Here is a 17,087-nt window from a genome sequence, read left to right on the forward strand (position 1 = left end):
GGAGAATAAAATGTTAATCGTCACACCATCTTCCACAATCTTTGCTGTAGATGCAAAAATATTTATTATTACCCGAAGTTTAATACAAAATATATAATCTGAGAAGAAACACACATGTTATACGTTATGTATTTGATACATGCCTTTTTATGAAAATAAAGTCAATGTAAACTTAAGCCTTTGAAACCCGAGAAACTATCGTCACTGTATCTTACGACAGCGGTAATTTTTTATTATCCTCGTAAAAGAATCCTGGGAAAGGATCTAGCCCTTTTTTAAATTAAAGCAGTAATAATATACGGATCATACACGTCACAAGTCGTCTATATATGTTAATATTTCGATTTAATTGTAAACTTATAGATCCACAGATGAGATTCGTAATTGCACATTTTTTTTAGCTCTTAAGAAATATCTTACATCTAGTAAAAATAATTTTTCCTAAAAGTATACTATAAAATTGTATCATACACAATTCGATGCCAAACATGACTTGATTATAGAGAACTTAAATTACTATATATGCGTATTAAAACATTCGTTATATATACATTAGAGAATTAACATTTTAATTCGCATAACAATTAAGTTAGTATATTGTAAAAGCATTTTTTTTAAATATATATATAATTATGTGAGATTCATATATATATATATATATATAGAATATTTCGTAAGTATATTGAAACGCAGCCTGCTTGGTTCATGGTCATGATTCTTCAGTTTCCGAAAATAGTTTAAATACGAATATTCGATCAATTCACAACGTACCTAGAAATCGTTCTACTGTACAAGTAACAACACGCTTATCGTATTCTCCATTTAATAGATGCTTCATAATATATTTATACACCTATTTCGATATAATCTTGCAGGGATTTGTAATAAATAGTCGGATGCTATCTACTAGATCGTTGCTCTTCCACAAGCGCTATCAGTCGCTGTCGAGTCTTCTTATTGTTTTGACACGTGGCGGAGATTAAACCGATCAAGTGCTTAACTGAATATTCCTGCAAAAGACCGATTACGCATTTTATAATATGTTGTACATATGCTTACATAGCATAAGAAGTTGCAAACATTTATAATACAACGAATCGAAATACCTTGTGTTCCTTAATCCACTCCTCAAAGCTATTTTCAGGAAGATAGTATGCTTTAATGTACAATTCGACGTATTCCCTGTGTGGCATAGGCCTCAACGATGTCAGTTTCTCAAACTTGGACTGCAGTTGCGTGAAATCGAGTTGCATCAGAGCTCTACCGCCGTTCGAACACTTTTTAGCACTGGAAAATCTAAAGTCAGAGGGAAAAGAGAAAAATAAGAGTATTTGAGTTATTTAGTACTGTATTTTAATATTTAATAAATTACTAGGCCCGCAAATTTAATCTCATCTAGAAGATTGTTATATATCATACATTAGAAAATAGATTTGATCCATTTTTATCAAATTAAATATTTTTTTAAATACGTCAAATAAATTCTTTATACCCTTCCACTAAAGTGTGCGTGATTAAGTGGGCTACATTTTCCCATACTGCATTACACACATCCGTATTTAAAGGAATGTATGTTCCGATAGTGTTGAGCCTTTCACTCAAGGTACACACTTCCTGAAAAAAAAAATTAAATAATTTGTAAATTTTTTATTTTAAAAGTTGGAATTTTTGTCTCTTGACAGACGAGATAACGCATACTTGGATCAGTGCGTCGATGTAATTACTATGCTGAGACATAACATCCGTCACTTCCCAATTGACCTTGTTCATTAGATTCAAAATGCTCGCAATGTCGAACGCTTGCGACGCTACAGCCATGTAAACTGGCTTCCTTAGATCCGCAGTAGACGCTATTGTCTGCATGTAAAACTGATGTAAAAATCCCCTCTGAGGACTGTTGGCAATGAGATGTTCCAAGTATGGCTTCAGGCTCTCATACTGTTGCCCTAAAAATATCAGAGACTCGACAGCCACAATGCGCTCCGTTAATCCGTAAAGCTTCTCGGGCTGCGATAGATTCACGATGGACGAGAGCTGTGGTTGCTTTATTTTATTGTAGCTCGCGCTTTCTTCGTTCGCGTCGTTCTCCAGGATGATCAAATTTTCTCGAATTCTCGTTAAAGACAATTTTAACTTTGGGCTGTACAAAGAATCGCTGTTGATTTGCTGGAGAAATAGAAACGGACATTTTAAGTCACGCTTGAATGATTATGCAAATTTAATCGTATGTAGAAAAATCGTGAAGACTTACGAGATCCGACGTAAAGAATAAGTGTACCGTGTAGAAGCACAGCTCGAAAAATTGTATCATGCTTTGTATGACGGTGACCGCGATCGATCGTAAAAGCTTCGACATCTGCAGATATTTGCCGCAAACTCGCAGTACGCTCAACGTCGTGTTCGTCACCATCGGTCCGGATTGTTTGAGTTTGCATTTTTTCTTACTAGCTTTCGTGTGATCGGACTCGTCGACGTACTCGTGCTTCAGTTCATCGGGAATATCGTCGTCGGACTCGTCCGAGAAATACGCAGGCTGATCAAGCTGCGGGGGTACACACGCAAATAATGAATTAGCAACGGTAGAGATTACTTTGAGAGGGCCAAGATCAATTTTCGTACATCATTATTTATCAAGATGTCTTCATCCACGGAATCGTCCAACCCTATCGTGAACAGCGACGAGCCACCCTCCAAGTACTTTTGCAGATCGATCCCCGTCGAGTTGTCGCTGTCGCTCAGGTTCGAGCTGTCCAGGCTGCTCCACGCTTTGCAGTTACTCAGCGACGGTTTTAAGCTGCGAAATTCCAATAATTGAGTAGCGACAAAATTAGACTTCACGGGACACAGCTCCCACCCGTCGTTCTCCAGGAATATCCTCAGCTCGTCCAAACGGGATGTGTGATAATGAGAGAAGTAGGACAGGGACTGCTTTCTGATCGACTCCTGCAAGTCCTTCGACTTGAAATTGCAGAGCTCCTCTCCGATTTCCATCAGCCTGTAAATGGTTAAAATATTGACAACTTAAAAATAATTCATTAATTTTTTTATCAAAATTGACAAAAAAAACTCCGTGATCCGTGACCAATTTATTCTTACCTATTAACTATACCCAATACCTGAACGAACTGCTCGAACTTGGTATACGTTAGATCGGCGTTTGTCAAGTATATCGATATCTTCATTTCCACGTCGTGCCACACTCGGCCCATACTGTTCTCTAATTTACGCTTGATGTACTGCTTGCTGAGATTCGCCTCCAGATCTTTAACGTCAGATCTCTCCGGTTCCGGCTGCTGATCGTTTTGCACGTTGTGCCAATTTACAACTAGGTAGTACGAGCTCAGTATTGTCCACAGGGATCTGCACAGCTCTATGAGGCAGGCCACGCACTTCTCGCGGGGCACGGCTTGACACAGCTGCTTGTACTCCCTCTTCATGTCGCCGCCCGCGTACGAGTGAATGGCGGTGAACGCGGTATTGTGAATGGCAACGGTGAAGTGCATGTGCAACTGATCCATGGCAGACTGGGTTTTCCCCAGCAACGTGTACGCCTCCTGGATCGAGGAGTACACCGTCACGTCGAACTGAGTACACATTTTCGAAAGTGTATTGTCTAGCGCCTCCTCCGCCTGCACCAAAATATCTTGCAGCTTTCCGTTCAGCGCGGCGATGCAGTGAAAGTGCTTGTAAGTCTGAGCGGCACTCTGGCATTCCAGGAGGAGTGATATGGCGCCAGGGTAGTTGCCCTCGTTCAGCAGCTCCTGCAGACGATCCCCCGTACGTTGCTGACAACGCAACGATTACATTTGTGAGGTAACAGAATTTTTTTGTCCGTTCAGTTTAACGTGGCGAAGCACATTGGAGAAATTTAGACCTAAAACTGCCGATAAATATAATTGAAATTCGAACTTACCAACGTTTTTATAGTCTTCAGGTTGCTTAATAGCTCCTCGACTATCTGCCGCTTCTGATAATTGGCCAGTATGCCTAAGCTAGCTGTTGTGAACTGCGTCTTGGCCAGTTTCAGATCTGTCCTTCCTATTCGACATATTTCTAGAATGTCCTGCAGCTGCTCCTGCAGCAGCAGAATCTTGCCGAATTCCACTTCGCAGGCTTTCTGCTTGTCCAAGATGAGCTGTAAGAGTTTCTTGGAGACAACTTGGGATTGTTGCTCGAGCTTCTTGTGGCACTTCTGAATCTGCTTGGAGTTCAATATCGGTAATTTCTCTAGCTCGTAACGTGACGGGTCGAAGTTGCCGTCGGTAGTGAAATAAATATCTTCTATGGATTCTAACACATCTTGGTCAGGTATAAGCTCACTCTCCGTAGACTGTTCCGCCTCGGAACGGATATCCTCGCACTTCTGCAGCTCCGATGGATTAAGCAATTCAGGATCCAAGCCCATAAGTGGCACTTTGGCTGTGTTCTGAAAAATAATGCGTCGTCATATGTGAGTTCCATTTACATGACAAAGTTAATGACAAAAAACACATTAAGAAGAATTACTTTTAATCTTTTTCAATAAAATAATCGATTTAGTAACCGGGATAAATTATACTAATTATGCTAACCACGTAATTAAATTAACTACACTCAATATGCGTATAGAGATTGCAAGCAGCACGAAAATGGCACATTTCTACAGTTAGTAATTTGATAATCATAATTTTATTGAAAACGTATTACAAAGTAGAATACAACGTCACATAACATGACATCATTTGACAGCGCAACGTCAAGTTCAATCGTACGTTGCATTTCACAACTTAACCTAACGTCGAAGTAGTTGAGCGAGGTTCACTTTGCGTGTGCCGCATTTCGCTAGGATATTCGAGAACAAACGGCTTGCCTGCTTGTTAATAAGGTCGAAAAATTTAAATTTTAAATCCTCCATAATGTCGGACTGCATCACGATCGTCAAACTGGACGCATTTTCATCTGTTTACGTGCTCGCGCTCGGCTGACGCGCCTTGTGTTAGCATGACATTTCTCCGAAGTCGGAGCGACATGTTGTCGACCGATAATCGATGCTCCTCTCGATTATTAATACCGGGGATTTCGATTTGTATTCCGAGAAGCAAATCGCTCGTTCGTTACTAATTGCGCGGAATAAATGCCAGTATTCTCGCGAACAATGATCTTTTCGCGAGTGTAAACGCAAACGTAAGCGTTTGCATTGTAATATTTCACGAAAGAGTTCAGGTTGCTTTACGTTTGCAATAATGCAACCCGCAAACGCCGCTGTGTTCAGGTACGTGCATAAAAATTGGTCGAAGAATTGCGAGAATTTCTTTCACGGTCAGCATTTCTTCAAAAAGAGAGAAGAAAAGAGAGAAGAATGAGTAAAGATAAATATTTTTCTTAACATTTTTAATTATATTATATTGCAAAAACGAGTATTATAAAATTGCAAAATATGAGGACAGAGCATATGACTGACACGTTTCCTCGTGACCATGGTCGTATGATATATTAAAGATTTTACAACATTGTAATAACGTAAGCTTCGCACGTGTTACATGCGATATGAGGTGCAATATATGGAAGTTATTTATAAGGGGGAATTTTAAATAAAGAGGAAAAAGAGTAGCAAGGAGAGCAGGAAGCGTAGAAAAAAGAGCAGATATAAGGCATATGCAAGATATGTAGTTCCAAATAACATTTTATAAGGGGATGATACATAGGAAAGTGTCTTCTCCCTTCTCCCTTCAATCTTGATAAATTTTGCACATCTTGAAATATATAGTTCGAAATAAGAGACACGTAAATGTCTTTTTATAAACCCTTAATTTCATATTAAAGAGATGAGGCAAGCATTCCAAGAACTTTGACTTTTCTCTTCCTAAACGAATATTACTAAAACGGTAAAAGATATAAAAAAATGTTTCATAAATAAAATCAATAAAAGCTTCACTGTTTTTGATATCTTTTATAATAGTGTAATCAGATTTTTCCAAAATTTAATATTTTTTGGAGTATCTCCACTTCGTGCCCTAATTTCTGGGAACTTCGGAGTTTTCCGAACGACTGTTAAAAATCATTTAACACTGAATTTAACTAAATAATTGTTTTTAATAATGTATTTTTAAAAAATGAGTTTAAAAGATCGCTATATATGTTGAAAATCTGTGCGTTAATTATATATTTAATATGCTGCATGGAATAATAATATAATACTCTCATTAATATACAACAACAATCATTGAACTACCCCATTTAATACTGAAAGAATATTTATACGATATTACGAATTTCCGAACATTTATCTTTTGCGTTACACAGTCAATGGCGATCTATAATTGTCACGACAGCGGTAGGTCGCGTAAATATAATTACTTATGTATGTAACATGGTACTAATATTATAAATTATTAAATCTACTGTACTATGATAGAATTATCAAAGTGAGTCCTTCAGGTAACGCCTCTTTCGCCATTTAAATGCCATTATATGCCATCACCTATTCGCGAACATCGAGTAATCATCAAGATCCAATTAGACGGGGAATTCGCTATGAAATTGCTGAACATATTATTACTGTCAGTGTAAAATTGTTTACATACCTTATATGTGACAAGGTAAAAGTTACCTGCTATTGGCTAAAGACAGGATCGTACTAACGCATCGCTAGAACTTACATATATATAAATTAGATATTATAATTAAATTATAATTGTTTCATCTTGAAAAATTATTAGATTAATACACTAGAATCATTAACAGAATGATTAATAATTTAATATTAAAAATTTCGAGATGCTGAAAAATTTGAAGGAAGGCTGCGCGAGTTTATTAAAATTATCTTATTTGTTAAGACACACTTTTCGACTGTCGGAAAAATATGATCACGTATTTCAAACGTATCCAATTATGCATATGTACGCGCTTTCCACTTCTTGCTACGCCACTGGGCGCCGGAGGTTGAAATCGATGCGACTGGGCGCAACAATAAGCGTGGGTGTTCCAAGATACACTTGCGTTCTCGTATCCCCTGATTGGTCATATCCTGCGTAACCTACCGGCCGATTGGCCGACTGTCCTTCTATACGGTCTCCCCACTACCCCAGTTGGTATACAGTGTCACAGGGGTGCGTCATTGCGAACACCGTAACTTTTTAGCATATGCATGCGTCGACAATTTATTTAACAAATGCGTCCCAGCAGTGAAATGAAAATTTCGCCGCGGCTCCTCCTCGCGTCTTCATTTCGATTGCCCTGCCGGTTCCCCTCTGCCATCCCCGCAAACCGATTCCCCTCGAGGCCCGCGTTCCGTCCGCCTCGAAATTTCCTCTTGCGCAATACGCGCGATTGCCCGCAGCATTACGTGCGGCGATACGGCCCTACCATCCGCGTTTCGCCTCGCACGGTGCAGGTATGTGCACCGCAGTGTGGCCGTGCACCCATTGTTACGCACTAACAACTGGTAGTAATTAAGATTCCCGTTTTGATACGGGCGTAAAGAAGCGGCAGGTGAGGGTGAGGGCGAGCGAGCAAGCAGAGAGCAGCCTCGAGGGAGAAGGAAGCTCGAGAACTACGAGAAAGGGCGTGCAACAGAGTAGTGGGAGCAACCCCCGCACATTTGCACACCCACGCATCAAATATAACACGGTCGAAGCGAGAGTTCTCTCGGGGCGAGGAACCTTGCGCGGACCACCTCGAGAAGTCGGCCGAATCTCGGTGGCGCACGGGGGTGCCAGCGCGAGCGAACAGAGCGAGTAAGCAGGTGACGATCCTCGCGGATCGACGATACGCACACCGCCCTCGTGTCTTCGATCTGCGGGGACGAACGAACCAGGGGGTGCCGTGCGCTAACTCTTGCATTATTGCCAGCAGTCTCGGCGGCAGGGGGTTCGACAAGGGCTCGGCTCGTCGCAGCAGTGCGAGAAGGGAGTCTCGCGAGTGAGTCCGTCTTGCCCGTAATCGCGTCCGCACATCCGCGAAGGGAGGATGGTACGGGGGTTCTGTAACGGCGCGGTTGCACTTGGCATCGCCCTGACGGCCTGCGCCGCCTTTCCACGAGCCGTCATGGCGATCGACCTCAGCCGCTTCTACGATCACTTCAACACAAAACGCTCAGGTAAGTCGAGAGAGAAACCTGAACGATCGTAGGGGGAGGAGGAATCAGTCGCGGGGACGCGGCTTCTGGGCTGCCGACTTTTGAGCCTTAGCTTTCCGATCAAGATAACCATGCGAGAAAAATAGCGCAGGAGTAATCGCGCGGAAATGTTGGAAATGTTTTATGAGAAGCATTTACTTGAAGATTATTATTTTTTTTCCTTTTCTGAAAAGCGCAGAGAACGCACAGGGGATGAAGGAAAATAAGTAAATAAGTATCGTGAGTCTAATAAATTTTTCATTGCCGCTTTAAATATTGCAGGATATTCAACAAAATTAGATATTAATCCGCGTTTACAGAGTTTTTGTGATGTTCATTTTATAAGAATTCATTTTCATTCCATGAAAAATCTGGTATACGAAAAGTAAACGAATTCGTTCTCTTTATGAAGCTGATTAACAATATACTTGATATCTTTTGTCTCTGTCATAATATACATACACACATATATGCATTATCGCACCCTGTGCGCCCGTTAACTTTAACGAACGTTCCTTAGGAAGAGGAGTGTAACAATACAAAAAGAGCAACGTTGTTTCCCAGGAATTTTTCATATTTATAGACACATCATGTAAACATTATTATGCGAAAACGCATATATGTAGACGAGAGTTCCACTTGAACAATTACCTGATAATGATATTGATCTTTTAATTGCTTTGGTATTGATCTGGTATTCATGTGATATTTTTCCTCGAAAATATCCAAGGAAACTGTTACTTTGTATTTTTATGATTACACATTTTCGTATAATTAGTAAATTAATTAGTAAAGTTTGTTAAAATATTCACTTGGAATTATCTAAAAAGTACAATTTTCTAGCAAACTGATTAGAAAAAATTAGATAAGGAGGTAGAGGAAGGTGGAGGATCTTTCTCTTTCACGTTACGTATGGAAAGTTTGTACATCATTTACACATGAACTATTTAATATTAATGTTCTCTCATCTTCTCTTCTAAGGATACTAAGGAAATAGGGAAAAACTTTCTCTGGGAAACAATGTTGTCTTTGCCGCTACTATGCTCCCTCCTGCTGACTAACTTCATTAAAGTTAACGGATGCGGAAGGCGCGATTATGACAGAGCCGTTTCACTGAAACTCGCGACCATATGGGAGTGTGCTCTCCGGTGGATAGTTACATGTCACTCGGTCAATAACGCGCGTACCTCCGGCGTATTAAGCCGTATATAATCACGTTTGTAAACTTGTGACATTTAGAAGAATGTGTTTTTAGCCAACGTGCATCTTATAGTCGGAATTGCCACGAATAGTTCCGACGAATATCTGTTTTAATTTCCGATTCTTAATATACCCATCTTCCATCAGTACTTTTTGTACTTTTATTCTGCGGGATTTGCAATTTTATAGGCGAACGAGCAATGAATTATACGAATTTTTTATTCGAAATTCTGCAAACTACAGATTTTCTTCTATTTACAATTTCAATTATAGACGAAGCTGGAGTTAATTATATTGTCGAATTTTACAACTAAACAGAACAATATTAATTCAAATTAAATAACTTTAAAATTGCAGAAAATATAAATTGTTCGCAAACAAAATTTTGATATAGAAAACCTCCACGACATGAAAGAAAGAAATCTTTAGAAAATAGATAAAAACACAAAGTAAAAGTTTGAAGCGATCTCTCTCGAAATGCTAACACGCTGGCAATGCAAAATAGTGACATACGCATGACACGATATCCATACCATTTTGTCAATTTAATTATGAAAAACAACATGACGATCTTGTTTTAAATATTCTGTCGATATTTCAAATGTCTCACTTAGCATTGACATCAGGGACTGGTCTCGTGGGAATAGGGACTCTCCATGGAATCAACGTTTCTCGTTGATTGGGAAAATATTTGTCTACAATATTACTAAATATTTGAGGGGCACGTGTATGTGGCAGAGAAGGTCTATCATAAATATCTAAAAAAGTAAGAGATAAGTTGCAATATTCAATTTACATAACGAACGTAGTAATTCAACAACGTATTTCAACGTAACTCCTCTTAAAAGATATCAAGTTTTTTGTATGATTCAAATGCTTTTCGTTCATTAGTAAAATATTTGCTTTCAATATTGCTAAGCACCAGATATCGACATATCTACAATACCGTATCTTGTGTAAACGTGTGAGAAAAAGAACTATGATGTTTGCATAGTAATCCAATAACACTGATGGCAAGTCTTGCTGGTTCAATATACTTTTCGAGCCAGTGGATATCAAATTTCTAATACGATCAGAGTTAATCGATATAGGAGCTTCCGTGAACACAACGTTATATTTAAACATAAATTATATATATGCAGTGTGTGCAAAATATATGAACATGCAACGATTACATCATAATATCCAATAACAAAATCCAGTCACAATGACAAATATTTTAGCAAAAAGGAGTTGCATACGGCAATGATCCGATAGGAAGAGGAAAACTGTACAACGATTGTGCGTCATAATTGTTTTTACATCTATTTCCATATCTTCTTAATTAATTTTTAAGCACCGTCAGCCGCGTACGGCGGCGACTATCGCGTGAGTAACATGATTGCCATGTTTCGTAATTATCCCGAAAGCTTCGCATGCAAAGAGAGGTGCTGTGACATTTCCGCGCTTAATAGTCCCGTTTCGAAACCTTCACTTTAATACATTATCATTGTAATTTAATCATCCCGCAATTTGTGATTAACGAACGTAACGTAACGTAATTCTTCCTAAATGTTCGCCTACAAAGTAGATAAGATACATGGGGTTTTAATTATCTTTTTCTTCTTGGAAGATATTTTTTTATTCACATATTTCAGATGCTTGTCACCCATACGAACCGTTCAAGTGTCCGGGTGATGGTGCTTGCATTTCGATACAATATTTGTGCGACGGAGCACCCGATTGTCAAGATGGATATGACGAAGATTCAAGGCTGTGTACCGCAGGTGAGCAGTACAATAAATCTAATTTCATTATTCGTGCCACAGAATCATGACTATAATTAACTTTGAATGTAAAGATATAGTTTGATTTTTTATGTGTATTTTTACATTATAATAAATATATTTAAAAAAATATATTTTTAGACTTTATATGCATGTAATTTTCCATTTGTATTGAAATTTTTCGCGTAAGATGCATCTTTCTTTTATCTACTTAAATTTTTATTTCTTCATCCATCTTAATTATGACTTCACTGTTTTTTAATTACTGTTTTCTACTTTGTTTTAAGATTTAAAGAGAAAATTTAAGAGAAAATAATTTAAGATAATTTTAAATAATGTGTACGAGGATATTTTATTATAATCTTTTGCGCTCAATTTATTTCATAGTGGATATGGAGTTTACTTTTCTGCTGTTACAGCCAAACGACCACCCGTAGAAGAAACTGCGAGTTTTCTGCAGTCTCTGCTAGCCAGTCATGGTCCTAATTATTTGGAAAAACTGTTTGGAACCAAGGCGCGCGATACGCTGAAACCTCTCGGTGGCGTGGAAAAAGTAGCCATCGCATTATCCGGTAAGAATTGAATAGAACTATAAACTTTATACGGTACAGAGAGCGTGGTACGAATCAAAACATCGAAACAATTCAACTTTCTCTTCAATATCAACATAAATCAATAATGATACGTTTTTTTATATATCGGAAATCTATTGACAAAAATAAAACATCACGATCTCACGAACGTCCAACTTTACACAAAAATCGTTAAATATAATAAATTATTTGTTTGTCATACAATCGGCATGATTTTATCCTCAAAAGATTCGCTCTCTGGCAACTGACGAGCCGTCGAACAATTTGATTGGCCACTAACAAGCCGATGATCATTCATGACAATCTGTTTCGGCCATCAGAGTCGCAGACGATCGAAGACTTCGGCGCTGCGTTGCACCTGATGCGTTCGGATCTTGAGCACTTGCGTTCGGTCTTCATGGCGGTGGAGAACGGCGATCTGGGTATGTTGAAGTCCATCGGTATCAAGGATTCTGAACTCGGCGACGTCAAGTTCTTCCTCGAGAAACTCGTGAAGACGGGTTTCCTCGATTGAACGGCCGCTCAACTCGCCGCTGAACCGCCATTGCCGTCGCCGCCGCCGCCGCCGCCGTCGATGACGCGCTATCGCTGCCGCATCGCCGCCGGCGTTGCATTTTTATCATCGCACCTTTTGCATCGTCGCAATAATCCCCCTTCATTTGATGAAGCCTAAGTCGTCCTTTCTATGGCCACTCTCCCTCTCTTTCGTCGCAAGTCTTTATGCGGATGTAATCTTGTGAATCTTCTTTCCTTTTCTATCCCTCTCTCGAGTCTCCCGTTCTTGCTTCGATGTGGCAAGCGCCCCAACCAACCAAGAGCACCGAGATAATCGTTAAGGTGATTGATGATATGTGCGAGCGAGTCGACTCTCGCGTGATAAACGTTTAGGCGAGCTTTCGTTTGCGCATATTTTCTAACTATCGTATATAATTAACCGATATGACGGACTTAACGTTTACGCATCGAGAGTACTTTTGATCTGCTTAAAGGAAGAGTGCATCAACTGGGACGCGACTGATCGCTAACATATCGTATTATACTCTCAAAGGATTTTTATCGCATCTGTGGTGCATTTAGCAGTGCTTAACAATTTTGTCTCACTTCTCCCAGCTGCGCGTCAAAGCGTGATCTTTCTTTATGAAGGAATGATGAGCTTTCACCCGACCTATTTCTAAAATATTGAGCTTCCTCGTGTATCTTGTAACACTACTATACTAACAGGGTTTCTTTACCCTCATGCATACGCCGGTTTTATTCGAGTCCCATCTCTCTCAATATGTTAGCACGTCAATATGTCGCATGTATACCGCGTCACATTGCATAAACGACGATATGTCGACTACAATTGCTTGCGCGACAAGCAGTGATGTAATCGTCTGACAGTTGTGCACTGAACTTTTTATTTAAAATCTACACGATGCATCTATCTAAATTTGTCTCAAAATATGTATATACAGTATACGAATTTTTTATAGTCATTGGAGAATATTAACAGTACGCGTATTGTCAATTTGACACTTGTTGTCTAACGATTTGAAAAGTTTTTATTTCAATTGTGACAAAAATATATGTATATAACGATTTCAAATTTGTATTGCTCAATAAGAGAACGCTTTTAAGAATTTCTCGACGAGATTGCCAATCCTTGAGTCTTAAGAGAACTCCGCGAAATTAAACTCTTGGAGCAATTGCGTTCGAACAAATTGGTGTTAATGAAAATCAGTATCTCCCAGTATTCTCCGTAAAATATTTCGTAAACCGTCGTGATTGTTTATTTATTTATTTATTTACTCGTGATTTTATTGATATTATTTATTTATTCGTGATTTGGGTGATGATCTCATTAGTATTAGCAGCATTATCGAAGATCGGTCTTTTGAAAGTGCACAATTGTTGAACCAAGAGTTATGCTTCGGTAAAAAGTTGAAGACAGACGAAAAAGGTAGTCGCAAGGATCTATGTACTCTCAATTATTTCAGCATATTGTAAATTAACTGCACGTAACTATTGTTTGCGTTATTTCATTAGGGTATTATCCTTTTAACATATTTTGCAAGTAAACAACGACGCTGTGAGGTTTTACTTGTAATTTATTACACGAGATAATTATGTAATAAATTACATACTGAATATTTTATATATTATCGTGATATGATAGCTTTTAAAACTGAGCCGGTTACTGCTGAAAGAGTATTATTGATTTAGACCAATGTTCTCTCAGTCTATATTTATATCTTTCAGAGTTTAATTTTATCGTAATCTCTCCTATTTATATAAATTTTGCAACATAAATGTTGCACGGTATGAAATATAAATGAAAAGGTTTTTTCTCACCGAGAAAAAACCTTCGGTTCGTATTTCCGCCGCGTTTATTAAATTGTAGGTTTTTAATACATGTTATTTGACGCGAATGTGTGATGACGTAAAATGAACGTAGCCGCTAAATTTAATAACGCATTTGAATTTGCGGTGTGAAAAAAAATGTATTTGGTATAGGGAATTAAGTACTCTTGATTTTTCTCGGTGCAGTCGAGCATCGCACAATCGTCGCATATAATATATACGAAAATGTTACATTTGTACGTTTCAAAGCTGAAACGGGTACAAAAAAGTGAAGATAAAGCATTGCGTTGCGTTCTTTCAGGGTACGACGCGCGCTTTACTTATTAGGAAGAAAGCAAAATACACACACACACACATACATACACATATATGTATATACGTACATGGTGTATATATATGTATGCATGTATGTATGTACGTATGTATGATGTACGTATGTATGTATGTATAACATTAGTGTATTAATATTTTCACTACTGCAACACGATACATATCAGTACACGATACATATCATTAAATTATATGAAGATATATATTAAAAAAAAAACATAAAATAAAATAAAATATATTAGCGTTAGACTCTCTCGAGGTAGCACTTCTCATTGCGCTTTTCTTTTACTTTAAAGAGAGGGAGCGCGCGCGTTACGAGTTATAAATTCTTAGGTATACGTGTGTATACACACACACACACACATATATATATTTATAAAAATATATGCTATTCACGACAATCGAGAAATGGCAAACTGAAGGGTTTTTTACCTCGAGAGAATTCCCGTTGATAAGTATCGATCTATGTATCTACTAAGCGTATCTTCTAGTCAAGAAACGATTGAGACATATCTTCTAATCTTTAATGTAACGTATGGAAAGAGCCAGGATATGTGTACGTGTGTACATATGACACATATAAACGGTTAAAAGAAAATAAAAATATATATATAACATATACATATATAGACCAAGCATTTCGTCCGTAGAGCGACGTCGCGTTAACGATTATAATAAAAGTATGAGAAGTATGATTGAAAAAGTACTGCAGTTTTCTCTTTCTATTTTTCAGTGCAATTACGTAAGACAGGGGGAGTAGATGTTTCTATCATCTGTCGCCTCCTGCATTGATATAATTATATATGAAGGAAGTTTGTGAATGCTTAGTCAATATATCTATATATCTTTGTTTTATATTCTATATCTTTGATGGACATATATGCACACGCATACATATACTACATATACGTATAGACATAGCCATAAATATATAGACACACTCACACACATACATACGTGTGCGTGTGTATGCGTATGTGCGCGTGTATATATATATATACATACATAATATATATATATATGAAACGAATACATATCAACAAAGAAATCACTTTTATCAGATGGTAGAGATAATATTTTGGTATATAATGAAGAAAAAGTGTAATATTCCCTCCAAATGTCAATTACGGTCCAAAGTAGGGCCTGGACCGAGGGCAAAATCCGAGGGAACTTGTGTGTCTAGCGAACAACTGCGTCAGAAAGAAAGAGGGGTCATGATGGTACGATGCGACATTCCCCCTCTCACCCTTCTCTTTCCTCCCTTCCTCCCTTTCTTCCGGTTTTCACTATACATGCCTTGATCGTTTTGTCTCAATTTCGAATTGCAAGTTATAATGTTAAATTTATCTCTGCTGAGAGTGACAGACGGTGTTCCACCTTAATCGCTGATATATATATGTCACAGTTTTAAGACGCGCGTTATCCATCGTCTTGATGTGATGAGTTACCATATTCTTCATTACTTCATATATATCTGTTTATTTATTATTAAAGAGCCTTTTATTTGTTATTAATCTTGTTATGGAAATATATTTTCTTCATATAAAATGTAGATATAAAGTGGATACAAATGTAGAGTTAATTTTAAATCTTGCCGTTAATCGAATTAATAATTTAATTAATAGAAATTATTAATAACGATTTATTGATTTTGTGAATTTTTATTTCTTTAATACTATTGTTCCTACAATAATAAAGGACTTAATAAGAAAAAGAAAAGGCTTGAAAGAATTTAAGGAAATGAACCATCGAAGCAGGTGTCATATTGTGGAGAAGAAATATTATAAAGTATTATATCTGCTGTCTTGCGAGAATTAAGTTTCAAGCATAAATGTTCCGTACTAGATTTAATTCAGTTTTCAATATAATAAACCATGTTTTTTTCACATTTTATAATTCAAATGGCAAAATTTCGAAGAATAGGTAAAAACAAACATTACACAAATGTACTTTACACATTCTTTCTCGTAACTTCAACCAGAAAATGATGCATTTCTTTTGAAATGTCTGTCGAGCATCTGTTTACGGTTGTACAATTAGTAACTAATTTATTTTAGAATATATTAGTTATTAATTAATTTTAGAATATATGTGATAAATATGTAAAAGATATCTTTTTTTCAAGTATATATACATACAGTATATTATTTTATTCATTGTTTTATTATTTTTATTGCTCATTTATATTATATAATTATTATAATATAAATGCATTGTTTCGTGCATATTAAGTTTATCAATAAATTAGTGATTATTTAAGAAATAAATGCAATTCTCAACCTTGTCATTTCAAAGCGATGGAGCATACGCAACGAATGCATATATACATATATAAATATATTGACCACTTGAATTATCAACAATTTTAACAATGTGTGATAATATATTGAATTTGTCATGCACTGCATTATACTATCTGTGTACGTTACTTTTCGATTTCTAATCGTTCTACTGCCAAAATGTTTCTCGTACGGCAAAAGTGCGGCATACGTTATAAGCACATCTCCGCTCCTTAAAGTTTTATACTTTTTTTTTGTTGTTCATTGAATATACTATTCTTGGGAAATAATTTCCATGCACAGCAGCACAGGCATTGTGAAGCGGACATTATTTTTAGATTCTGATTGCTAGATTCTAAATTACATTTCAAATAAAATTAAATTATATCACATGATTTCACGGTAATGTGCGTGCGTAATGTACCTATTATAATTTGATGAAAAACAGCAGTCGCGCAAAATGCAGGTCTCGGCCTGTACA

The 17,087-nt window shown here is 37.3% G+C and overlaps 2 protein-coding genes across 4 annotated transcripts; one reads left to right on the forward strand and one right to left on the reverse strand.

Moving 5' to 3' along the window:
* Positions 1–42: 42 nt before the first annotated feature.
* LOC105286789 (syndetin) lies at positions 43–7,223 on the reverse strand. Of its 2 annotated transcripts, none has more exons than XM_011352000.3 (9): positions 6,564–7,223; positions 3,914–4,426; positions 3,097–3,785; positions 2,620–2,995; positions 2,252–2,542; positions 1,699–2,166; positions 1,493–1,614; positions 1,107–1,296; positions 43–1,010 (listed from the first exon to the last, which is right to left on the reverse strand). In XM_011352000.3, the coding sequence occupies exons 2-9, from the start codon at positions 4,403–4,405 to the stop codon at positions 900–902; spliced, it is 2,739 nt and encodes a 912-aa protein (XP_011350302.2). In that variant the 5' UTR covers positions 4,406–4,426; positions 6,564–7,223; the 3' UTR covers positions 43–899. The 2 variants fall into 2 exon arrangements, with proteins under 2 accessions (XP_011350302.2, XP_011350295.2); XM_011351993.3 differs by lacking the exon at positions 6,564–7,223 and adding an exon at positions 4,850–5,318.
* Positions 7,224–7,400: 177 nt separating this feature from the next.
* LOC105286775 (IDLSRF-like peptide) lies at positions 7,401–15,389 on the forward strand. 2 transcript variants are annotated; one of them, XM_011351980.3, is made up of 5 exons: positions 7,401–7,715; positions 7,831–8,077; positions 10,933–11,061; positions 11,481–11,633; positions 11,975–15,389. In XM_011351980.3, the coding sequence occupies exons 2-5, from the start codon at positions 7,948–7,950 to the stop codon at positions 12,166–12,168; spliced, it is 606 nt and encodes a 201-aa protein (XP_011350282.1). In that variant the 5' UTR covers positions 7,401–7,715; positions 7,831–7,947; the 3' UTR covers positions 12,169–15,389. The 2 variants fall into 2 exon arrangements, with proteins under 2 accessions (XP_011350282.1, XP_011350275.1); XM_011351973.3 differs by having other exon boundaries at positions 7,834–8,077.
* Positions 15,390–17,087: the final 1,698 nt, after the last annotated feature.

This window comes from Ooceraea biroi, chromosome 14 (genome assembly GCF_003672135.1).
Source record: "Ooceraea biroi isolate clonal line C1 chromosome 14, Obir_v5.4, whole genome shotgun sequence".
NCBI classification, from domain to species: domain Eukaryota; kingdom Metazoa; phylum Arthropoda; class Insecta; order Hymenoptera; family Formicidae; genus Ooceraea; species Ooceraea biroi.

What these genes read in the sequence shown, in the direction of transcription:
- LOC105286789 (XM_011351993.3), bottom strand. Translation starts at nt 4,909, where the DNA reads ATGCAGTCCGACATTATGGAGGATTTAAAATTTAAATTTTTCGACCTT. An exon ending in GTATTGGGTATAGTTAATAG is followed by an intron (nt 2,996 to 3,096) that starts GTAAGAATAAAT and finishes AACCATTTACAG; the next exon opens with GCTGATGGAAATCGGAGAGG. An exon ending in ACGCACACTTTAGTGGAAGG is followed by an intron (nt 1,297 to 1,492) that starts GTATAAAGAATT and finishes CTCTGACTTTAG; the next exon opens with ATTTTCCAGTGCTAAAAAGT.
- LOC105286775 (XM_011351980.3), top strand. Translation starts at nt 7,948, where the DNA reads ATGGTACGGGGGTTCTGTAACGGCGCGGTTGCACTTGGCATCGCCCTG. An exon ending in CTTCAACACAAAACGCTCAG is followed by an intron (nt 8,078 to 10,932) that starts GTAAGTCGAGAG and finishes CACATATTTCAG; the next exon opens with ATGCTTGTCACCCATACGAA. An exon ending in TTCAAGGCTGTGTACCGCAG is followed by an intron (nt 11,062 to 11,480) that starts GTGAGCAGTACA and finishes CTGCTGTTACAG; the next exon opens with CCAAACGACCACCCGTAGAA.